Source organism: Nomascus leucogenys, chromosome 5 (genome assembly GCF_006542625.1).
Source record: "Nomascus leucogenys isolate Asia chromosome 5, Asia_NLE_v1, whole genome shotgun sequence".
Classification (NCBI taxonomy): domain Eukaryota; kingdom Metazoa; phylum Chordata; class Mammalia; order Primates; family Hylobatidae; genus Nomascus; species Nomascus leucogenys.
This window is the reverse complement of record NC_044385.1, coordinates 16,358,581-16,384,568: the sequence shown is the minus strand read 5'-3', so window position 1 is coordinate 16,384,568 and position 25,988 is coordinate 16,358,581. Positions and strand designations below refer to the sequence as shown.

The following is a 25,988-nucleotide window of genomic DNA, read 5'->3' as shown; positions in this document are numbered from 1 at the left end:
GGAAAGGTAGATCAAGTGGGTCAAGGTGGCAAGGGTCATGTATTCAGAGTAGGTACTGAGTGGAGTTGGAAAATAAGCAGCCGTGAAGAAGAGAGATCACTCCAGCAATCTTCTCATTGCCAAAAGTCTCCAGGTCCCATAGACTGAGCACCATTCAATAATTCTATGTGTTGTATGAACGCATCATGACCTCCTTACTTCATTTGCCTGCTTGTCGTAGCATGAGAATTGCTTTCATTGTCCATTTGTTTCTTGACAGTCAAATCTCTTCATTAATAAGAAAAAGACTTGAATTCATGGCACCATTTTATTTTCCAATACTATTGTATAGAATGTCCAAACTAAGATCTAAAGACTATCTTTTTCCCACCATCCCTCTAGAAGTTCCCGATGTTTGTTATATCTCAGCCCAGCTCCTCTTGCCATATCCCCTATTACAATGAATGGCAAGTCAAGCAAAAAAAAGCCTGGGGGTCATTGTGGACTTTCAGCTCTCCCAGGACATGAGCCACTACACCTTTTCGATTTTATCTCCTAAATATCTCTTCCTTCTGTCCTTTGATCTCGTAAGTTTTGTCTGGACACACGCACTCGCCTCTTAATGGGTCCTTGGTTTCTATTTTCATCCCCCTCCAAATCATCTTTCGATCATCCTTCAATCCCTCTCCAATCATCCTTCATGTTGTAACCAGTCTTCTTTCTAAAACTCATTTACGATTGCTTTTCTACTTCATCTCTCTTTGTGACTAACGTCACTATCAGGACAAATGTTACATATGGCCTGACATAAACAGCTTCTTGCCCTGGCCCTTGCTTAGTTTTCTAACTTCATTTTTTTTTGCCATTCCTTCCCCACTTCAAGCAAGTTTCTCTTTTTTTTTTTTTTTTGAGTTGGAGTTTTGCTCTTGTTGCCCAGGCTGGAGTGCAATGGTGCAATCTCGGCTCACTATAACCTCTGTCTCCTGAGTTCAAGCAATTATCCTATCTCAGCCTCCCGAGCAGCTGGGATTACAGGCATGTGCCACCACACCTGGCTAATTTTGTATTTTTAGTAGAGATGGGGTTTCTCCATGTTGGCCAGGCTGGTCTTGAACTACTGACCTCAGGTCATCCGTCCGCCTCAGCTTCCCAAAGTGCTGGGATTACAGGCGTGAGCCACCGTGCCCGGCCGCAACTTTCTCTTTAGTCCCTCAGTAGTTCCCGCAGGCGTACTGCCTTGTCCACTGTTTAGTACCTCTGCCTGCAGTTACCACCTCCTTCTCCTACTAGGTCATTCAGACTTGGTTTCTGGTTGGTCATGGTGTGGCTCATGTCACAATCCTAGCTTTTTAGAAGGCTGACGTGGAAGGACTTGAGGCCAGGAGTTGTAGACCAGCCTGGGCAAATAGCAGGACCCCATGTCTATAAAAAATTAGCCAGACATGGTTCTGTGCATCTATAGTCTCAGCTACGTGGGAGGCTGAGGCTGGAGGATTGTTTAAGCCCAGGAGGTCGAGGCTGCAGTGAGCTATGATCACATTACTGCACTCCAGCCTGGGTGACAGAGCAAGACCCTGTCTCCAAAAAACAAAAAAGACTTGGTTTCTGTGCCCCTTCTTTTGAGTGCTCAGTATATTCTCTATCCTCATACATATTGTGTTTTAGTATAGCTATTGGCTGTCCTCTTGGCTAAACTGTAAGCCTCCTGGGGAAAGAAAGAGACCCTACTCATTTTTACTTTTTATCCCCAGCACTTAGCATAGTGCCTGCTCAAAGTAGCCTCTCAAGAAGTGGTTGTTGGATGAACAAGTGAATTCATCTTATTATCACTTATCATTGTTACATTATTAATAGCTGATAATTCTACTAACAATAGAATTATAAAGTATTAGCGCTTTTCGGGTCAACTTCATTAAAAACCTGACTGCAAAGTTTAATTCTGCCATTTGCTAGCTGTATAAGCTTGGACAAATTATTCTTTCTAAGCTTTATTTTTTCTATCTATAAAATGGGATAATAGGGTTGTTTGGAGAATTAAATGAGATGGTGCATGCTAAATATTTGGGTTATATATCATTCAGAATGAATGTTTGTTAAATTATACTCACCGGTAAAATATTTAGATATTTTAGATATGCTAGAGATAGGCTTTTTAATCTCTTTGTGTTTTTTTGTTCAAACTTATTTGCGAACTGATTATTTTCTTAGATAATCATTTTCTTAGATAACCTTAGTGCACGTAATTCGATGCCTGTTGAGAGTAGAGAGAAACCAAAAAGCTCACAGCAGAGGGACTTTTTCATATGTCACAGTAGACAAACAAAGTTATTTTCCGTCACAGCCATGTATTGCGCGGAATGACCTTTAGTAGCTGATGACAGCGATGTAGCAGAAGGGACAGTTTTCCACTTGACCTTTATACAATGTGCCAGCTTGTCTCCTAACACAAAATAAGTTGCAACTGACAGGCTTGATAGAACACTAACCTGACAGGAGACAGACACTGAAGCAGCCCCTGTTGGCTACAGAGCTTGGCAACTTCCATATACCCAACGGTGCCTTAGAGATGACTACTCCCTAAGTCATGGCCAGAACATTTAGTGTAATTAGTTCCTCTGGGAGTTTATTGTGAGGTGAGATTTGCTCATAATGAATTTTCATTGCCAAGGACTTGGTTACTCGCATGTACCCCACTATAGTCTTTTGACTTTTCTGTCTTTGTAAGCTCTCTTCCTCTCCTCTTTGCTCCTTGCTTTTACCACAGGATGTTTTCTTCTTTTCTCTTTTTAATTTTTTTTTAAGACAGGGTCTCGCCTTGTTGTCCAGCTGGGGTGCAGTGGCATGATCATAGCTCACTGCTGCCTCAAATTCCTGGGCTTAGGCGATCCTCCTGCCTCAGCCTCTCAAGTAGCTGAGATTACAGGTGCATGCCACCACACTTGGCTAATTTTAAAAATTTTTTGTAAAGACAGGGTCTCACTGTATTGCACAGGCTGGTCTTGAATGCCTGGCCTCAAGCGATCCTCCCACTTTGGCCTCTCAAAGTGCTGGGATTACAGGTGTGAGCCACTGCAGTCGGCCTCTTCTCAGCTTTTTTAATGCTTCATTTTTGCCGTTCCCTAAACTTGGCTACTTTTAGTTTTCTACCATTGGGTGATTTTTTTTCCCTTGGGGATTTTCTGCATGAGGGCTAAAATGTGAAGTTCGTAAGTTTGTTCCTTCTCCCAGATAGTCACAGGGCAGAAGTGGTTCTGAGCAGCAGGTAGGAAGTGTGTTGTCGTTTCGTTTACAGGTTTGTTGGAGGAAGTTGCTACCAGTCACCTCACGTTGCATACCTAGTTCTGACGTTGACTGCATTGATAACCACAGGTAATTTACTTTACCTCTGCAGGAAGTCACTGGAAGGGTTACATTTTCATTTGGGGTGAACAGCACCTGTGGATATGGATCATGAAAATTGACAATGGAAAATGGGCATGCCATTCTGGAACTTTTCCCAGCTTTTTTCCAGATCCAGGTCTGTCCTGATGTGAGAAATGACATCCTCATTTGCCAGATGAGTACAATAACATTAGCTCTACCTACCTCGCTGGGCTGGTGAGAGAAACAGAGGAAATAATACATATAAGAACTGTGGTGATTGAAAGGAGCTATGTCAACATATTAATTCAGGCTGTCCCTGGTTGGAGTATTGTGGATAATGTTATCTGCTTTTTATTCTTTTCCACACTACAGATGGGCAAAAAAAGAAAAAAAGTTTTTAGGAAAGAAAAAATTAGAAGAAAATATTCTCTGGAAAGTTAGAATTCTAATAAAATCCTTAGTACCACAGTTGAGGATTTGGCTTCATGCTCCAAGTAAGTAAATCTGGCTGAGATTAATATTTGATGCATATTTATGAAATCAGATATATCAAAACTGTATCAAAGATATAAATCTTTTATTTTTCTTAAAGACCTTATACAATGAAATGTTCATTGATATCATATGGACTTGGGGCAGCAACAAAAACTTGGCAACCTGGGGTTGCTGATATTTATAGCTGTTCAACATTTTTGGATCCATGTATTCTCTTCAGAACACCAGAAGGCTGTGCTTTTCAAACTGTGTTCTGAGGAGCGTCAGAGATGCCTTAGGGAAGGCTGAAAGGGAAGCTTCATCCAGAGTCCTTCGATTTCTATCTGTTATTAGTCCAGTAAGATTTCATCTCAAAAAGGGCTCCGTTGCTAAAAAAAAAAAAAAAAGAAAAAAAGAAAAACAAACAATGAAAAAAAAATCAAGAAGTAAACAGAAATTCTTGAAAAGCAGTGCCTTGGCTGGGCGCGGTGGCTCACGCCTGGAATCCCAGCACTTTGTAAGGCCGAGGTGGGAGGATCACGAGGTCAGGAGATCGAGACAATCCTGGCTAACATGGTGAAACCCAGTCTCTACTAAAAATACAAAAGATTAGCCGGGCGTGGTGGCAGGCACCTGTAATCCCGGCTACTTGGGAGGCTGAGGCAGGAGAATGGCATGAACCTGGGAGGCGGAGCTTGCAGTGAGCCAAGATCACGCCACTGCACTCCAGCCTGGCGACACAGCAAGACTCCATCTCGAAAAAAAAAAAAAAAGCACTGCCTTAAGGACTTTCAAAAATGATATCTCCAATATTTGGAAACTATTGTTGAGAGAAAGGAAGAGATTCCTCCCAAATCCGGGCTTCTTTTTCGTGTTTGATAGAAGCTTGACTTTTGAGTAAAAAACACAGTATGCTAGAGGTGCTTAACCTGGAATGACCATGGTATTTGATACAAATGGGGTTCTGTAGAATGCGGACAGCTCTGCCTGGACTGCTCTATGAAATAGATCTTTCTACTTATCCACACTGGAACAAGTGTCTCTAGCATAAACATTGCAGTCCTTCAAACACTGTTAGTCCCAGTCAAGGATGTTATTCTGTGTCCATTCCATTCAGAGGTATTCATTTTCTTCTTGGCAGCTGGAACCAATTGCTTTGGATCCACCACGGAAGCCTCAACATCCTGAACCAAACTCCTATTAATGAAACTTCCCAAATTTAAACAAAGCAAGACAAATAGATATCCACACAGCGTAGATCATGACTTCTTTAGACATCATGAAAAGAAAAAGAGGACCCATGTGGAAGAATATGCTTATTTACGATCAGGGTAGCATCATGTTCCTCTCCCTTTTAACATTATTTCAGGGTAGCAGCTGTTTGGATGCTAGCCATGGGCTTGAAAAAAACCAAGGGGGCATTTCTGCCCACTGTACCATTTCTCCCACATGTTTCCCAGTCCCCTGTCATGGCATGAAAAAACCGCTATTCTGTGTTGGGACAATTAGATTTTTGTAGGGGGGAAAAAACCACCCAAAAGCAAATGGAAAAATATGCTATGATTAATGTCAGTTATGGGAATTAAACTTCAGGGGCCTTTAGGACCATTATGAAGGAATTATTTTCCCCTTGGTGGCAATATGTACTACAGTTGTCCCTTGATATCCATGGGGGATTAATTCCAGGACACCTGTAGATAGAAAAATCCATGTGTACTCAAGTCTTGTTTTCAGTGGATATGAAAAGTCAGCCCTCCATATCTGCAGGTTTTACACTTGGCGAATGCTGTATTTTGATCCATGTTGGATTAAGGATCTGGAACCCCCTGATACAGACTGTATTTATTGAAAAAAGGTCTGCCTATGAGTGGACTCACATGTTAAAACCTGTGTTGTTCAGGGGTCAACCGTAACTGCAGGCAGAGCATCTGGGCAGGAAGCTCCTGCAGGAAGACCTGTAAACTCAGGTCTGTAGAATGGCGATGATCTTCTTCCCTTGCTTCCAGAATTGTTGCTGTGAGATCAGGTGCGCTGGCTATGACCTTACTCTTTGTACAGAACTTATTTCTGGTCCGGTTTAAGTGAGCGTTATTCTTTCTGTGCAATCCCGTGGTTACATCAAAGGTTAAATTTCATACAGCATGTCTGCTATATCAGACTTCTCTGATGGCCTATCCAGAGCAAACATTTTAAAATATTGGTCCTATTCTGTCTTATAACAGTCTGCTCTGGTGATTTTTGTCTCATCAATTGGATTATGACACTGTCAGCCACTGTTAGTGTTATTCTCAAATTCAGCCTTCCATTCATCTCTCCTTCCCTTACCTGGCAGACAGATTTCTGCAGCCACTGGGGCTGTTGGGGTGAGGAAAGGCAAGAACTGATGTTTCATTCTCTCCCTCCCTTCTTCCTCCCTCTTTTTTGTTGGTTGTGGGGTGGGCTACATCTGCTTACCCAAACAACTGGGAGCATTTGGTGGCAAGTTTACTGTGCCCAGTGCCGACGTCTGGACAATTAATTCCCTAGGTCAGTGGCTTTCACAGTTTGTGATGGTGACTCCAGGAAGGAAATTCACCATGACCCTGTATATACATAGAACAAAAATGCAGCCCACTCTGATATTATGTTTGTTCTATTCTAGTTCATTAAAAGCGAATGTTGGTCTTCATCCTTTAAGTGGATATTGTCACCTGCTAATGGATTGGACCAGTATTTTGAACAATTGCCTTGGTACTTCATTTGGCTTTGCATGCTCAATTGGCATATCCTCTGTGTGGGGAAGGGGGCAGGGCTGCTTCCCTGGGCTGTCTCCTGGGATACCCAGCGGCCCTGCCTGCCTGCATGTGTCCTCGGGGACCTAGAAGTTCCTGGTTTCTCATGAAACAGCAGGCCTCTAGAAGAGCCTTTTCTCTTATCCTGACTCTTCCACCCTGATTTCTTCCTGAGGACTTCTTACTATGTTTGAAGATGGCAGTGAAGTGGCCTGTGGGTTCTAGAACCCTGCAAACACAGCCCCAAGTGTGATACAAGTTGACCCTTCTTGTAGACATCCCCAAACTTCAAGGTGATTGTCTTGCAGCCCTTCACCCAGGAGAGGGAACCAGCGTGCAAGTACAATAACCGCTGTGCTGCAGGAGAGGGGAGGGAAAGAATTGTCACAGCCTTGAGCCTAGCTCTTCCCCCAAAGGCAGTCTCTCTTTTCTTCTTCCTTCCTTTGGTCATCTGTGTATAGACACAGGGGCAAACTTTTCCTGGAATTCCTAATCTTAGCAGTCTTCAGTAGGAGACCTGGCTTCAGAGTCTGTCCTTAAACAGTGACGTGCCCCGTGTCTTTTATTCTTAACTGTGGCCTATCTCCACTCAAATTTTGGCATTTGGCGTTTGGTTGTCAATGGTTATTTTACATTCTCAAGTGTCATTTGGTTAGGGTAGTTGTCAGGGTGGTTCTGAGAGCCAAGTGTCTAGCATAGCTTTGTTGTTACAAATGAAAAGGCCATTTCCCATTTAACCAGGTACTGTTGGCTTTCTCTACAGGATTTGGTCCACATCCATTAGTGCTCTTTGTTGTCCATGTCACTATAGGAGAGATTCCCCAGGACCTACAGGGTCGCTGTCTGTTTCCAGGATCAGTGAGGCACTCCCTCATGCCCTGTTAAGGCTTTGTGTGACCACAGAGAGGGTCACAGTGGTGTGGAAGCAGGGAGGGGGAGTCAGCCCTCGCTGTGCATCAACCACAGTGACGTCCCCAGTGATTGGGCTTCGTGGGGATGCTCGAGTCCTTCTTGATGATCAGCTCTAGTGATTCTCATGTTCTGCGCCCATAGAATACATCCTGGATTAATGGTGGTGAGGTAGGAAACTGGCAAGACTTATTTTGTGTTCACAAGCCTCCTGATCCAAACAGGATCTGGTCCAGACAGGGTCAAGTGAAGAAACTGGCGGAAACCAGCAGATGGCGACAAAAGCCATCCTAGCTGCCCTCATTGCTCATTAGCATAAGACATCCCACCAGCCCCATGACAGTTTACAAATACCATGGCCACAACCCAGAATTTACTGCCTCTTTTCTAGAAAGTTCTAAATAACCCACCCCTCAATTTGCATTAGCTCACCCCTTAATTTGCACGTAATTGAAAGTGGGAATAAACACAGTTCCAAGAGCCCATATGTTGCTGACTCTGTGCATGCTGCCTGTGAGTTAGCCCTGCTCTGCGAGGAGCAGTACCCTTCATTAAGATGATTGCTGTCTAACACCACCAGGTCGCCCTTGAATTCTTTCCTGGTTGAAGTCAAGAACCTTCCTGGGATAAGCCCCAGTTTGGGGGCTTGCCTCTCCCGCATTGTTGGTATTTTCCGTTTGCTGAGAAAAGTTCAGTTAGTGCTGCCTGAGCTGGCTGAAGGCCCTACTGGGCTGGGTCCATACGCCCAAGAGGGTGACACTGGCTGGTCTTGGGGGTGGTGTCTTTGAGGGAATGAGACTGGTCCTACGAATGCTGGAGAAACTGCATACTGAAATGGTGTAGCCTAGCATTGTTAGGGAGTGGCAGATAGGAGCAAGAAGCTGAAAGCAGGGAGCAGACAGGAAGGAGCACATCCCCTTTCCTCCTCCAGCCTTGCAGTCTCCTTGGAGCTGACAGCAAAGTCAGAAACATGGTTGGCCTACAGAGGTCCAGCCTCAGCATCACAAAACAGAAGATAAAAAGATATGTTTAGAGGGGAGAGACAATAGCTAAATCACACGCATAGCCCCAAAATAACATTTTGCTTTTCCATTTTATGAACCAAGTGAGAGACAACATGAAGGCATGAAGAAGATGGAAATCTCAATATCAGCATTGTTCCTGATAACATAACATTACAGAAAGTGGCTTGGGTATGTGGCAACAATGGGCTTCCTAATACCAAACCCCAGAACAAGAATTGCCCATGCAGCTGTGGGCAGTGATGAGCTGCAGGCACATTTTTTTTTTTTGAGGCCTGGCCTTGTAAACCTGAGTTTCTGGAGGAGCAGAGCAAATGAGTGCTGCCCAAGGTCACCTGGCCTCCACCAAGGAGGGAGAGAGGAAGCACTGAGTTGCACATGCTCAGTCTTACGTCCCAGTTTATCAATGGGGAAATTCACTCTATCTCCTTGGACAGGTGAAAACAGTGGGGCAACAGGGAAAGCCCCTCCTCATGGATACCTAAGGGCAGGGAAGATGGGCTGTATTCCCTCCCTACATAATGTAAAAGACAATATTCTCAAAAGCAGTTGACACAACAGGGGCCAGTTCTTATAAATTGATAGTATCACTCCAGAATGTGTTTGGGCAAAGGCAGTTTTATAAGTGGCCACATGATCTGGTTCCATAGCATGCTGCTTAACTGCTCTGTCTTAATTCAGGAAGTGGTTTTAGAATATCAAGAGAAGAGAGATGGATGGACTGCATCATCTTTCTAGAAATATCATATCCATAATCACATCCATGATCTCTCTCTTAGCCTATGATGGACAAATAAGGGTCTGCAGTGAGATTTTACCCTCCCCTGCAAGAATCTGGGGTGTAACTATTCAGGATTATTCATTAAGAGAGGGCTCTCAAGCTAATAGAATCAACCTCGGAATAAGGCTGGCATAGTAATGCAGTCAGTACTTGGTAATTAGCAATATTCTAATTATTTTCTTAAAACACCAGCTCATCCATGCCTGGTCCTGCTTGTCTTCAGGTGTCTGCAAGATGATAAAATGGATGAACTCATAGCAAATGATTATCCGTGGAATACTCAGAAACTCTCTATCATCTCTCGTGTTATAGTTTGCTTTTTCTCTATTTTTCATGGACGCCTGTGCTTCTCAGTCTAATTTTGCATTGCACACTTATAATGGATTCTTATTTTCTGTTACTGATATTTTTGCTATTGCATAAGATAGAATTTTGTATATCAACATGTCCCAGTATTCCTCAGAGGGCTTAATGACTTCCAAATGGTTCAGAATCACTGATTCCTGGGGCCCTAAAGGGAGACTGCTTCATGTCCTACATGTGTGAATGGAGGACAGAGAGTGAGTTAGGACAGGGGGCAGGGATGGACATTTTACATTTTGAAGAAGTAAACCCTGGGCAAGACTGGCCATTAATTCCTCTTCTATGTGACCGTCCTCTAGGTGTTGGGACTCACTAAATATAGGCTGAGTTTCAGAGAGACGCCCCTTGAGTAGAATTAAATCTAAATCAAGAAGCAATTGAATCCATGACAGCGATCTCTTGGAATCATTTTTACTTTTGTAACAACTCTTCTACTTGTATTTTTCAAAACTCTTCACAGGCATTCTTTTCTCGCCATTTTACAATAATCTGGTGGCACGAGTTGGTCTAGTGTTATTTTTCATATGTGAGATGAGTAAAGTGGCTCTTAAAGGGGTTAAATAGGGCCTGGTGTTGTGGTGGGTCATGCCTTGCAATCTCAGCGCTTTGGGAGGCTGAGGTGGGAGGATCGCCTGAGCTCAGGAGTTCGAGGCTGCAGTGAGCTATGATTGTACCACCGCAGTCCAGCCTGGGTGACAGAGTGAGACTGTCTAAAAAAAAAAGGTGGGGGTGTAGGGGGGTGGTAAGAAAAAACCCTACAATTATATTATAAGATGGTTTAGGATGAATCCAGGACTAAAATCTGGGTCTCCTGACTCTTAAGCAGATAAATCAGTTTTAAAACTTGATTTTTTTTTCGTATACTAGAGGATTTCATACAAAGAGGGAGGAATCATGCTGCATCCCCTTACAGTGTTTACCTGATCATTTTATTCATCTTTAGAGGTTTATCTTTCAGATCACATTTTGTGCAATCTATGAGGTTAATCTTTAAGATGCTAGCTTAAAGCATTATAAAGCCAAGATTTGTTTTTTAAAGTGTCTAAAGAGAATGTCTCTTGTTAAAGTGAGACTGTCTTCTCACTCATTTTACAAATCGGAACTGCCTTTTACAGCACACAGTGCGGTAGGTGCTGGGGAGGCAGCTGCCAACAAGGCACAATTGCCCGCTGTCTTCAGGGGACTCTGGCTTAGTCCTCATGCTCCTGGATAGCACCTACCAGGAATTCCCATCTGGGTCCAGGAGTTAGGCTTTAATACCTAGTAAGAGTCGTTGAGCTGCCAACTATTATTTTTGTAGCTCAGAGGTCTTGGAGCTCTATCCTTGGAGTTATACACTTAACCAGGGAAGAGCCTAATGGCCAAGGATGTGACTGCTTGACATGTGAAACCACATGGTGAACTTAGTTTGTTCTACCAAGGACCTGAGGTCTTTCTTCCATCTGCATTCTGTTACTATTGCATTTTTGCTCTGGAAAATGTTCCCATTTAACAAAATTTTATTTCTGAAATCTGCATGGCATCTGAGGAGTTTGAGAAGGTACTTCTAAAATGTGTCCTGCAGAGCCTTCTGCAGTGTATCTTTCAGCTTCTCCTTAGTATTTATAGAGGCATATATATCTATATATTTATTATACTTTAAGTTTTAGGGTACATATGCACAACGTGCAGGTTTGTTACATATGTATACATGTGTCATGTTGGTGTGCTGCACCCATTAACTCGTCATTTAACATTAGGTATATCTCCTCATGCTGTCCTTCCCCCTCCCCCTACCCCACAATAGGCCCTGGTGTGTGATGTTCCCCTTCCTGTGTCCATGAGTTCTCACTGTCCAATTCCCACCTATGAGTGAGAACCTGCGGTGTTTGGTTTTTTGTCCTTGCGATAGTTTGCTGAGAATGATGGTTTCCAGCTTCATCCATGTCCCTACAAAGGACATGAACTCATCCTTTTTTTATGGCTGCATAGTATTCCATGGTGTATATGTGCCACATTTTCTTAATCCAGTCTATCATTGTTGGACATTTGGGTTGGTTCCAAGTCTTTGCTATTGTGAATAGTGCTGCAATAAACATACGTGTGCATGTGTCTTTATAGCAGCATGTTTTATAATCCTTTGGGTATATACCCAGTAATGGGATGGCTGGGTCAAATGGTATTTCTACTTCTAGATCCCTGAGGAATCGTATAGAGGCATATTTGAGTCCAGTACATACGCAGGTTCACAGTGTGCTAGAAGCATTGCTCTTTATTAGTTATTCTTATCACTGGCTGCTGTTTTGTGATTTCTCTCTATTAACATTGCCTTTGAATTGAAGGTCACTGTTTTATTTGTATTGCTGCTCTTCAGCCAAAAGAAAATAGCTTAATTCTGCTTTGTTCCAAGAAACTAATATTCTAGCATTCTTTATGCCTTCTGATTGGATTTCATCCAAATTGGAATAGCTCAGGCTAGTGGAAATATTTTATTTAATCCTCTAGGGTTTTTTTTTTTTTTTGACTAGCTGTTGTATCTTGATACCTTTACGTCACTCAAAGAATTTAAGCTGTTACTGCTGCCATGTCATTAGCCAGAGACCAATTTTGTACAACCCCCTTGGCTTTGGGCCTAACACTGGTGTGTTCCATTTGTCCATTCCAGAAAGGGATATACACAACAATGTGGTTTGAATTATATTTTAAAAAATAATGATGATGGTGATTGCTCAATAGTGCTCCTCTAATACTCTGAATTCTATTATAGATGAATGAGCTGAAAAATATTCTATAAAAAAACAATTATGTCTTAAAAGATTATAGGCTGCAGCGATTACCACTAAAAGGGTGAGAGAGCCTGTGGTTTTTGAGCACTGACAAGCAGATACGTCCAGCTAATTTTTTGTGAAAACACCAGCAGAGCAAATTACTCATGAAAAATCTATTCACAGGAATGAATTAAATGCCATGTCCAGTTTAATAGTGAATACTGACTGCAACCAAAAACCAATAGAGAGAAATAATGAATGGCATTTGAATTCGTTCATTTGTATGATTCCAAAAATAGCCTCAGTGCCAATAGTGTTTCCAGTGTCCAAAACCCACTATAGACATGGAGAAGGATAAAGAAGCCAATGAAGGAGAAACTAAAAAAGTGACCATTTGAATTTTATTTTTTTCCCCACATTCCTGCGGCCACTCACATTGACCTTTTATTTTTATTTTTTATTTTTAAACTTTAGATTCAGGGGGTACATGTTGTGCAGGTTTGTGACAAGGGTGTATTGTGCGATGCTGAGGTTTGGGCTTCTATTGATCCTGTCACCCCAAATGTAGTTAGTGAACATAGCACCCAATAAAATATTTCTTAATAGTGCAGTTTCTACAAAGTTACTGTTAATATGGAATTGGCCCAAGAACCACTGGCTGAATGTATAAGTTGGATGATTACTTGCCAGAAATTTCCCATGGCCTTGTTGGTAGGCTGGGGTAGGATATGATAGTATGCTATAAAGAATTATTCTTTTAATTTCTCTGTTAGTTAGACTATACCTAATAAACTTCAATTTTCAGTGCACACAATTGGTCATTTATCAGCTGCGCACCTAGATTGCTAAGTGAGTTAGTCCTAGCCTAAGTAATTCACCCATTTTGGTGATGACTGAATATATGTCTAAATTCAATTAAAATGAAGAATATGGTGTAAAATTATTTTTATGTAGGACAGCCTGCCATTACATTTTAAATAAGAGTTTCTCTTTCAGAGTTTACATATTTTTAAATGGCTAAAAAAAAATCACAGTTTTGTGTGTAGGCATGATCTATCACATTTCCCTGTATAACCCCAAATGGGAAAATGGAAGTTCTGGGTTCCAAGCTTGGGTTCCTGAATTTCACTTTAATATTTTAAGGATTAAGAAAGGACCTTGAAACGATATTCTGTTGTAGCCCAGTTTTTAGGCAGTATTGATGCAGGAAAGGCAAGCCCCAAACTGGGGCTTAGCCCATGAGGGTTCTTGGCTTTGCCCAGGAAACAATTCAAGGGCAAGACAGTGGTGGAAGAAAACAGCTTTACTGAAGTGGCAGTGTTATAGTTCTGTGATTGCTCCTCCTGCAGCTTAAAGGCAGTTCTGCAGTAATATTTATACCTACTTTTAATTACATGCAAATTAAGAGGTAGTTCATGCAAAAATTTCTAGGAAGAGGGTGGTAACTTCTGCATTGTTGGATCATTGCCATAGAAAGGGGCAGAAACTCAGATGTTGCCATGGCAATGGTAAACATGGCACGCTGGGCATGTCTTTGAAAAGGTGCTTCCATTGCCTCCCTGTTTTAACCAGTCCTCAATTAGGCCTGGTGTCTGAACCCCACCTCCTACTTCTGTATCACTCTTAATACTTTGTTATATTTTTATTAATATATCAATGTTGTGTTAATTTTGTGCACTGAAAGAGCTGTGAATTTTGCAAAAGTTTCCAAATTAACTGAGAAGTGCCACCAAGAGATATAGTCTATTCAGTTTTCCAAAAGCTGCTTTCCTAGCACATATTCTATTTGGGCATAATTTTAGCAAGTTGACTTATAAAGCGTCTTTAAGTGGAATATTTCTTCCCCTGCCTCACAGCCAAGGCAATGGCTCTCCCTGACACTGTGCAAACCCTGAGCCAGACACTCTGCTCTCAACAGTTACAACAAAGTCACCAGGTAGATCTAGTTTCACTGTCCCTTTCACTGTCAAGGAGACTGAGTCTTACAGAGGTTCTGACTTGTTCAACATCATGCAGCTAGTAAAGAGTAAAATTAAGGTTTGACTTGAGACAGCTTCTTCAGAACTCATGCTCTTAAATCCTGACCCTATAGTGTGAATACCTTGGACCCCTGCTCAGCCATAAAGTCCTGTCTTGCCCTCCACTGTCATGAGGACTCTCCAAGGTTGTATTGACTTGAAGGCTACATGAGAAAGGTGGGTGAGTGCATACTTTACAGTTGAGTTTGATAGCATAGCAAGGCTTGACAGATAATGATAACTAGCCATCTATGTGCCTAGGGTTTCTCATACATCACATCATGAATTTTTTTTCAACGTTGTGTCCAGTGTATTGATCAGAAAGGTCACAGAGACAAGAAGTGCCCCAGCAGGAATTCAGACTCATCTCTGTTTGGTTTCATAATTTATGCAAATCGATCCCAGACAGAATCCTACTTAGAAATGCCTCAAGATACCAGTTGGAAGTTATCTTTCATTTCTGAAACTAGAAATTAAAAAATTATTTAAACAATGCATAATCATTGTAAAAATATGTAGGCATTGAGATATACAGTATAAATAAAAGAAAAATATCCTTTGTAGAGATCCTTTGTAGACATAGCCACCATTCATATTTCAATGTGTGTCCTTTTTGACGTTTTTCATTGTGTGGCTGAGTGGCATTTTGTCTTTTGCTATTTCCATTGGGTTCTCTGTATTATGGCTACGTGGATATGATCTAAGGAATGTTCCTCTTTCTCCAGTAAGTGCTTTCAGTGCATATATCTTAATAAACAGGTAGAAAGTTGGATAGTTTGCTCTTTCTACTAATAAGTAGGAGCCATGATAGTAGTATTGTGACAGTGGTGATAGTGGTTGGAGTGCTAGTGGAGGTGATAGTAGCAGTGGTCGTGGTGCTGATGATAGTACATGTGAGAGATGAGTTGGTGGTGTAAGTAGTGGGAACAGTGGCAGTGGTGGTGATGGTAGAAGCGGTGGTAGTGGTGATAGGAGTGGTGGTGGTGATGATAGGAGTGGTGGTGGTTGTAGCAGTGTTGTTGGTGATGGTGGTAGTGTTAGGAGTGGTGGTAGTCATTGTGGTAGGAGTGGTAGTGGTGTTAATGGTAGAAGCAGTGGGTAGTGATTATAGGAGTGGTGGTGGTGATGGTAGGAGTGGTCGTGGTTGTAGTACAGTTGGTGATGGTGGTAGTGGCAGGAGTGGTGGTGATGGTGGTAGGAGTGATAGTGGTGGTGATGGTAGGAGTGGTGGTGATGTTTACTTGGCAAATTCTTGCTGAGGAAGAGTGTAGGAGTGTTGTTGGTGATGGTAGGTAGGAGTGGTGGTGATGGTAGAGGTGGTGGTAACGGTAGGAGTGTTGGTGGTGATGGCAAGAGTGGTGGTGATGGTAGGAGTGGTGGTGATGGTAGGAGTGGTGGTGATGGCAAGAGTGGTGGTGATGGTAGGAGTGGTGGTGATGGTAGGAGTGGTGGTGATGGCAAGAGTGGTGGTGATGGTAGGAGTGGTGGTGATGGTAGGAATGGTGATGATTGCAGTAGGAGTGGTGGTAGTGGTAGTGAGTGGTGGTGGTGATGGTAGGAGTACTGGTGACTGTAGAAGTGGTGGTGATGTTAGGAGTGGTAGTGGCTGTGGCAGTGCTGGTGATGGTGGGAGTGATGGTGGTAGTTGTAGTGGTGATGATGGTAAGAGTGGTGGTGGTTGTGGCAGTGCTAGTGATGGTGGTAGTTGTGGTGGTGATGGTAGGAGTGGTGGTGGTTGTGGCAGTGCTGGCAATGGTGGGAGTGATGGTGGTAGTGGTAGTGGTGGGAGAAGTCATAGTGGTGGTAATGGTAGGAGTGGTGGTGATGGTAGGAATGGTGGTGATTGCAGTAGGAGTGGTGGTAGTGGTAGTGAGTGGTGGTGGTGATGGTAGGAGTACTGGTGACTGTAGAAGTGGTGGTGGTGGTTGTAGGAGTGGTGGTGATGGTGGTGATTGTAGAAGTGGTGGTGATGTTAGGAGTGGTAGTGGCTGTGGCAGTGCTGGTGATGGTGGGAGTGATGGTGGTAGTTGTAGTGGTGATGGTAGGAGTGGTGGTGGTTGTGGCAGTGCTGGTGATGGTGGGAGTGATGGTGGTAGTTGTGGTGATGGTAGGAGTGGTGGTGGTTGTGGCAATGCTGGCGATGGTGGGAGTGATGGTGGTAGTTGTGGTGATGGTAGGAGTGGTGGTGGTTGTGGCAGTGCTGGTGATGGTGGGAGTGATGGTGGTAGAGGTAGTGGTGGGAGAAGTAGTAGCGGTGGTGATGGTAGGAGTGGTAGTGGTGGTGGTGGTGATTGTGGGAGTGGTGGTGGTGCCATGAGTAGTGGTGGTGGTGGTACGAGTTATGGTGATGATGGTAGTGATGGTAGGGGTGGTGGTGACAGTCATGATGGTTGGGGGGTGGTGATGGTAAAAGTGGTGGTGTTGGTGGTAGGAGTATTGTGGTGGTGATGGCTGAAGTGGTGGTGGGGGTAGTAGGAGTGGTGATGATGATGATGACCTGACTGGTGGTGGTGGTGGCCGTAGTGGTGGTGTTGGTGATGGTGGGAATGTTTGTGAGCACTTTCCATTGCACTTAAAAAGAAGTGTACAAACTCATTTCTCTTGTCTGGATAGTTGTGAGTGAAGATGCCTCCATCCCTGAGTCTAAACCATAAGCGTGGGCCACATATATAAGTGATTCACTTTTCCATAGCAGCTGTGAAGACATACTTGTAGAAACAATGTATAGTTCTGAAAATCTGAGGGTTTAATTAAAAGTAGCAAAAATTCAGTTGATCATTTACTTCCCTGGGACATTTGATGATTGACATTTGGTGAAAGAACATTTTATTGTGAATCTCTTTGAAGTGGTGGAGCAATGAGTATTTTGGAGGTGCCCATAATCAAGCTCTTTCTTCAGAAGCTTGTGATCCTGAGAAATTGTGTGTTTTCTGTGTTGTCTATAAATTGCAACTTTAAGCATGTTTGCAAGGCCTGTTGGCATCACGTGCTCTCTCTCTCTCACACACACACACACACACACACACACACACACACACACACGAGCTTGCTAGTGCTTGCCAGTCTTATGACACACTCAAGACCTGGTGTAAGTACTTTTTCTATTTTAGTCATTCACAACTTAACTAGTTTACTTGGCAAATTCTTGCTTGGGAAGAACACTTGCTTCAGAACCACATATCCCACTGAAATGTGTCAGCAAAGCAACAAATATGTATCAAGAACAAGGCAATAGGCTAAGTGCTGAGTGGGCAGATATCACAGTTAAATTATTGCTTGTCTTCCAAAATTTTTGTATCATCTCCAAAGGTTTGTTTTTCCTTTCATATCACAACAAAATGATTTCCCAGTCTTCTTTCTACACATTGGGCAAGCTTAAAATACAGCATTTCTAAAAATCCTCTTTGGTGTTCCCTGAAAAGATCTATGAGCTGTGGAAACCAAGCTTACCCTAAGCTGTTTAGCATTAAGAATTTGAGGAAACCAAATCTTCATTTTTATGCAGAAATCAAAGAGTAGCATAAGTAACCTGTAGGTTATTTTAGTAATACAATAATTTTCTAAACAATAAATAGCTCAAATTTTGTAGCTGGCTTTGTAAGTAGAGAAATTGAGATAAAGTCACTCAAAATCACACTGACTGATTGATTGCCAAAACTCTTAGTTCTTCCCAGGACTTTTTAAAAAACATACTTTTAATAAAAAGTATAGATAATATTTACATATTTTGTATCCTGATTTATCTTGTAATATTAAAATATTTCCTGTTTTCCTAATTGTTCTTTGACTTACTGCATACCATTCTATGAGTGGATATACTATAATTTACTTAACCATTCCTCTAGAATTGGATCTGAGGCTGTTTCCATTTTGGAGAGGTTTTTTTTTTTGTTTCTTTTGGCTACTGAATACTTCCTATGGGAAAGAGGTGGACATGGTGGAAAATGAGTTGATAGAATAGTTTGCATTTGTATAAAGCATGCAAATATGTATTTCCAGATATGTCACAGTGAAAGGATAGAATCTTTCCTGTAGAAAGAACACAGAGGTTAAGAACATAGGTTTTGGAGTCAGACAGACCTTGGCTTTATTTCTGAATCCACATCGCTGTGTGACTAATTTTGAAAATTTTCTCAAACTTTCTATAAGCTTCTGTCTTTCATTTCCAAAATGGGAGTAGCCACTCTCATGGGATCATTGTGAGGATAAAATGAATGATATGTAGCAATGTGCTTGGCACATAGCAGTGCTCATAAAATTGTTGCTATTTTCTATGCTTATCTTATTCCTCATCCAAACTGAAACACTCATTCATTTATTTTATTTTTATTTTTTTGAGTCAGGGTCTGGCTCTGTTGCCCACGCTGGAGTGCAGTGGTGTGATATTGGCTCACTGCAACCTCTGCCTCCTGGGCTCAAGCCATCCTCCCACCTTAGCCTCCTGAGTAGCTGAGACTACAGGTGTATGTCACCGCACTTGGCTACTTACTTGTATTTTTTGTAGAAATGGGGTTTTGCTATGTTGCCCAGTCTGGTCTTGAACTTCTGAGCTCAAGTGATGCTCCTGCCTTGGCCTCTCAAAGTGCTAGGATTATAGACATGAGCCTCTGTGCCCAGCCCCATTCATTTATTTATTCAGCATTCACCAGTGGCTGTTGCATGCCTGACACTGAGCTTTTTATTGGCAAGACAGAGCTGAATGAGGCTCTGTTTCTGCCTTGTGGATCCCCCAGTATTCAGGGACCCAGATCAAACAGATAAGCAAGACCCCTGTGTCACGGAGGAAACTATAGGGGAAGGTACTGCTTTGGGAATGGCTCTTGGGAAACGTAATAGCAAAAGCCCAGAGGTTAGCACCGAAAAAGATCAAATTCAGATTCTGTGTTTGTTATTTTCTTGCTGTGAGGCTTTGGGAAAATTACTTAAAATTTCTGAATTTCACTTTCTGCATTTGTATTCTTACTCTGCAAATTGTTGTGAAAGAATATACATGTAGCTCTGGGCATGTAGCAGATGCTCAAAAATGATTATTATGCTTGAAGTCTTCAGTGCCCCAATCGTGGCTGATTTTCATGAAAATAAACTCAACAAACTCCAGTGTTCTGAAATGTCTAAGACTGGCTCAGCTGTGCTCAGGTTAGTCTGAAATACATTTTATTACAGTCTAATTCTCTGCAAAGTGGTCATCCGCACATCATGTGTATGGTAATGTGGAATTAGAATATTCAGCTCTCAGTGAATTTCATTTATTGGCCATTATGTAAAAACCAAAGAAAAATGACTTATGAAGATGTTGATTGCTTTGTAGCTTTAAAAGCCCTCCTTAGAATTAGAATGGCTACATAGCCTCTAAGAATATGGTCTACACTATATATTCTGTCATCCTGCAGACACAACAAGGCAGTGGGAATCGAATCTATTTAGCAGGATGTCTTTATGTGTGAAGATTTCTTGCTGCTTATAAATGCTTATTTGATTATTTATTCATAGATGTAGAAAGCACTTTTCTTTCATTCTGTTTCCTCATTGTCACCCAAGTAATAGTCGCTTATTACTGATGTGCTAAAGAATAACAGATGAGCATTGACCTTCAATTAAACATTAGCAAATATGTTGCAGTAGCATAAAAAATAACATCCACTTGCTTCAGAATAGAATGAGATGATGGTTAACATTTCTATTGCTGAGGTCCTATGAGTAAAACATGTCTGTTTCATAAATAGAATGTATATTATCAATTGGAACATATTCTTCAATGCATTACTTTGCCTACTGCTTAGGAATATCTTCCTTTGTTAATTTTGAGTTATTTTTTTTCTACTATTCAGCCATGCTTATAAAATGCAAGTAATATTTCTGATATTATTGCTGTTCTGTTAGTCAGATGGGTTCAACCACATTTATTCAGCACCTGCTGTGTGCAGTACACTTGTCAGCATGCTGGTCTTAAACCTTGAGCTGTAAACTGAAATCACATTAACAATGTCTATAGAAAGACTGCAGAGATTTAAAATAAAGAAAAGTCAGAGAAAGGTGAGTTATGTTTTTTTGACCACTGAGCCAAACAGAGAAAGGAGAGTAGGAGAGGAGGTTTTCTTAAAGGCACAATAGGATTCACACAAATGAGGGGACTTAGAACAGAAAGGTCACAAATACAGCACTTGTAGTGCTGGGGATATATATTAATGTTTTAAAAAACAACTTATTTTGAAATAATTCTGCACTTAAAAGTCACAAGTATGCTACAAAGAGCTCACATATCTCCCTCGTTCTCATGCCTGAGCTGGCTCATTCCTGAGCTGGATACACACACCCATTGTCAGAACCTTTTTCTGACCACTTGAGAGCAAGCTGCAGTTTTATTTTTATTTTTATTTTTTGAGTTAGGGCTTGCTCTGTTGCCCAGGCTAGAGTGCAGTGGCATGATATTGGCTCTCTGCAACCTCTGCCTCCTGGGCTCAAGCTGTCCTCCCACCTCAGCCTCCTGAGTAGCTCGGAATACAGGCATGTGCCACTGCACCTGGCTAATTTTTTGTAGAGAAGGGGTTTTGCCATGTTCCCAGGCTGGTCTCGAACTCTTGAGCTCAAACAGTCCTCCCACCTTGGCCTCTCCAAGTGCTGGGATTACAGGTGTGAGTCATGATGCCCCGTCACTCCTAAGTACCCCATTGTGTATGCCCCCAAACAAGGACACTCTCCCATGCAACCAACCTGCTGCTTCCTCCAAGTCATGAAGTGAGCATTAATACAACACTCTTCTCCAGTCTACAGACTCCATTCCATTTCACCAAGCATCCCAGTGATGCTCCATTCTCCTTTCTGACTCAGGAACACACATTGCATGCAGTTGTGGTAGCTCTTAAGTTTCCTCCTGCTTGAGCAGTTCCTTAGTACTCAATCGCTCTCTGTCTTCCATGTCCTTGAAAGTTTTCAGGAGTGTAGACCTTACATTCTGTTGGAAGACCTTCAGCCTGGGTCTCTCTAATGTTTCCTCATGACCGGGTTCAGGTCAAGCAACCCTAACGAGAACCTCTTGGAAATGATGCTGTGCATTCACATCAGGTGTCACACAGTGTGGACCCCTTCCGCCACTGTGGATGGTAACCTCCATCACCCCATCATGCTGTGGCTGCTTGGTTTCTCCAGCACTAAGTTCCCATGTTTCCTTTGATATCTGAATAGTATGTTGTGGGCATGATAGTCTACGATTATTCTGATGCCTACTCCCCATCAAACCTCCATTTCATCATTCCTTTCCATTAGTCAGCATTCTATTAGCATGGATGTGTTGGTTCCTATTCTATTCAATGGGCTGTACTTTTTTACTATTATTTATTTTGATTCTCAAATTGTCCCAGGTTTTGACCAGAGGAACTTCTTCAAGGTGTCTCTTGTGTTCTATTGACATGTCCCCATCAGCCTTTGAATACTTCTTAATTTTTTGTACAACAGGATGATGTAGACACATCTGTACTGCCCCTGCCTCAGCCCTGGCCTCAGCCATTTCTCCCAGGAGCTCTGGTTCCTTGTATGGATGGATGGAGTTTAGAAATCAGGATCTGTGTGCTTGGTGTGCTCATTGCTACTGAGATGTCATTATTTATAGGCCTTCTCAGTAGGTAAATATAGAAAATGTATGTAAATGCACACATATGCTTCCTTCGCTATTTCCATATTCACCTGTGAGTTTGCATATTAAAAACTAGTAGTTTATGCTAATGTTTCCAATTCCAGTGCAAGTCATTAGAATCTTTTCTACCCTTCCCCCTTTCCATGATTATATGAACATTCTCCAATATTCAGGAATCTGGCCCTCTTTATCCTCATATCCTTAACTCCTCCATTTATTTACATATTTCTCCATTTAACCTATCTCTCATTTATCCCAGCTGTCTTCCCCATCTGCTGCTATGTTCCCCTCAATGTGCCTCAACCCCAGGCCCTGGCAGGCTCATCACCACGTGTGCTGCCAGATGCCTCTGTGTGGCAGCCCCTGTATCCTTGGTGCTGGTGAGTGGACCACCTGTGTGCTCCTGCACAGGCTCCCAACTTACCAGTGGGGCAGCTTACTGCCACCTTTTCTGCACAGGAAGAGAAGAGAAGGCCCATTTATGATTTTGACCCCAGTCCCGGGCACTGAGTTCTTCAAGGGCCAGGAACGTAACTTGTTCATCTCTGTAGCCCAACAGTCTAGCAATGTTGATTTACCCAAAGCATTATTAATTGAGTGACACATGAAATAATAAGTAAATATGGCATTTGAAAGGTGAAAAAGTCTTGTCAATCATTTTCAAACACTCTCCTCTCCCAGAGGAACCATTTTCACATCATCTGTATACGTGGACAAAGATTGCCAATCTGGGTAAAGCTTCCTCCTTCCCCCTTTGAGGTGAGGTGTGAAACGGACTGAATGTTTGTGCTCCCTAAATTGCTGTGTTGAAACCCTAATTCTAATGCGATGGTATTAGGAGGTGGAGTGTTTGGGAGGTGATTAGGTCATGAGGGCAGTGCCTTCATGAATGGAATTAGTGCCCTTATAAGAAGAAACCAGAGAGGTGGCTTGTTCCCTTTCTGCCATGAGAAAAACCAGCTGCCTGCAATGTGGCAGCTCTCATCAGAACCTATGCTGGCAGCTTGATCTTGGACTTCCAGCCTCCAGAACTCTGGGCAATACATTTCTGTTGTTTAATCTACTCAGTCTATGGTACTCCGTAATAGCATCACAAACTGACATAGACAACGAGGTCTGTGATGCACCTTTTTGTTGTTCTGTAACAATCATGATTTAAAAACATCTTGTGGAGGTATTGGTCATATTTAGCACATGAGGCTCTGGGACTTAAGTGGGGTAAGTGATTTGTCAAATAGGATATGCACAGTTAGTGTCAAAGCTGTTGCCCGGATCTGGGTACCCCGATCCTTAGTGTTGTGATTCTGTGTTCTCTCCAATGTTGTGCCTCCCCCACATGACTCAGGAGCAGAGTGCTGGCGTGGAGAAGAGACAGGGAGGCTGAGCAAGCTCACTCATGGTCCTGAATGCCAGAGGCAGAGGTTTGGACTTTGTTCTGGAGCTCACATGCAGTCCTCCAGGCCTTTGAGAACATTTTGTATTACAGGTTGAGTACCTCTTCTATGAAATGCTTAGGACCAGAAGTGTTTCAAATTTCCAATATTTTGGGGGGTTTTAGAGTATTTGCACATATATAATGAGATATCTTCAGGATAGGACCCAAGCCTATATCTGAAATTCATTTATGTTTTTTGTACATCTTATAACATAGTCTGAAGTTAATACTATACTAAATTTCAAAATAATTTTGTGCATGAAACAAAGTTTTGGCTGCAGTTTGACTGTGACCTGTCACATGAGGTCAGGTGTGCAGTTTTCTACTTGTGGCATCATGTCAGCCCTCAAAAACTTTCAGATTTTGGGGCATTTCAAATTTCAGATTTTTGGATTAGGGATGCTCAACCTGTAACATGTACAAAAGTGCTTGGAGTAATGCCAGGTTCTAGCAGATGTTTCTGCATTTTGTTTATCAGCTTGTGCACATCTGAGTGTTAGGAAGGTCGCTCTGTTGGTGATGTGTGGAAACCACGGAAGGAGTGAGAGAGATTAGACAGAGAGTAATTCATCCCTGCAGAAGTGCTGACACCTCGGGCTAGGCTGGGGGCAGTAGAAATGGAGAAGATGTGAATATGTCAAACACCAGGAGAGACTAACGAGGATACAAAATGTAGGAAGAGGACAAATCAAAGGATCTGAAGCTGAAGGCCTGGATGGGATAGTGCCCTTGCAAGGCAGAGTAACATCTTGCTAGGTAGGTAGGCAGTGAACTTGATTGAAGACTTGATGAGATTTATGTCTTATATTCATTTAGTTGCTAATGAAAAGGGTTTAAAGTGGCTAATGAAAAACATAAAAAAACAAGAAAGAAAACAAGGGAATCTAAAGTTCATTGTAATCAGACACATTTTTTGAACATTTGCTGTGAGCCAGGCAGCATCCCAGGTGCAGGTCACTATACAATGACCAACACTGTGTCATGGCGCCTCTTGTGTGGATGCATGAGGCCTTGAACATGTGGAGGTGAGGGTGTGGCGGCTTGTCAAGGAGAACCTGCATGTGCTGAGGGAGCTGGTGGAGCAGGGAGCCTACCTGGAGGGTTGGCAGGACCGGAGGAGATACTGGGATCTGATGGATGAGGTAGACTTAGCCTGGGCTGGATGTGGAGGAAGAATGACTCTGGCAATGGGAACGGCAGATTCCCCTGAACCCTGCTCCCAGCTTGTCTCACAGCAACTTTGCTTTTCTGGTTCCCTATGTCCGATCTGTCAGAGAACATCTTGAATCCGACCACCTTTCACCACCTGCACTTTCATTTCTAGGTCCTGGCTACCCTTAGGTCTTGCCTGGGGAACATCAATGACCCTGTGACTGGTTTCTGGGCTCTGCCCTTTTACAATGTGTTCCCAGCAGAGCAGCCAGGTGATCCTGTTAAACATGAGCTAGATCGTGCCAGTCCTCTGCTCAGAACCCTTCAGTGGCTCTCATCTCCCTTGGGGTAAACACCAAAGTCTGCTACAACGGCCTACGTGGCTCTGAAGATCAAGCCCACTCTCGTACCCTCTCTCCCTCATCTACTACTTTCCCCTTGGTTCGCCCTACTAGGAGTGTTCCTTACATATTGAAGCGTGTGTTTGCCTCATGTCTTTTGCACTCTCTGGGAGCTCCCTCTGCCTGGAATATCTAGTGAATAGGGGTGTCATTCGGGGAACCCAGAGAGCTAGCTTTTATCAAAATGGAGGTAGGAGGCACCCTTATGCTAACCAGAGGTGGTGCTGGCAGCGGAAGTGGAAGCTCCCAGTAGCTGAGAGCTGTGAGAGAGGCCGGAGTAGGAGATAATTTAGAAATTGGAGATCATCACTGAAGCTATACAATTGCTGGTGACCATCCTGATGCCCTTTTCTAATCATAAGATAAAAAATAACTGGGGCTGAGCATGTTGGCTCACGCCTGCAATCCTAACACTTTGGGAGGCTGAGGCAGGAAGATCACTTGAGGCCAGGAGTTTGTGATCAGCCTGGACAACATGACAAAACCCTATCTCTGAAAAAAAAAAAATTTAAAAAGCAGAGCCTGGTGGCACATACCTGTAGTCCAAGTTACTTAGGAGGCTGAGGTGGGAGTATTGCTTGAGCCCAGGAGTTTGACATCAGCCTGGGCAACATAACAGGGCTCCTTAGCTACAAAAATAAAAATAAAAAAAGCTAGGTGTGGTGGCACATGCCAGTAGTCCCAGCTACTTGGGAGGCTGGGGCAGGAGGATTGCTTGAGCCCAGGAGTTGGAGGCTGCCACTGCATTCCAGCGTAGGTGACAGAGCAACACTTTGTCTTAAAAAAAAAAAAAAGAGAGAAAATAGTAGCTTTTGATGCCTACCCTTTTGAAGGTGAGTGGCAGCATAGAACATAGCTAATCACAGATATTTTCTGCGATAACTTATATCTTCCTTTGGAATTCACTGTGAGTGTAATTTTTGGCAGCCAGTTTACCATTTCC

The 25,988-nt window shown here is 42.7% G+C and overlaps 1 protein-coding gene across 12 annotated transcripts in view; it reads left to right on the top strand.

Annotated features, from left to right (window-relative positions):
- Positions 1-25,988, top strand: part of DISC1 (DISC1 scaffold protein) — a 411,448-nt gene that overhangs the window by 97,134 nt on the left and 288,326 nt on the right. For 2 of the 12 annotated variants that reach the window (XM_030812684.1, XM_030812683.1), the window contains one exon: positions 4,958-6,490. The exons of 8 other annotated variants lie outside the window; for them this stretch is intronic. In XM_030812684.1, coding sequence (XP_030668544.1) covers positions 4,958-5,020 — 63 coding nt within the window. In that variant the 3' untranslated portion in view covers positions 5,021-6,490. Of the gene's footprint in view, positions 1-3,271; positions 3,349-3,370; positions 3,497-4,957; positions 6,491-25,988 lie in introns of those variants that run through there. 2 more of the 12 variants (XM_030812681.1, XM_030812682.1) reach the window with 2 other exon arrangements.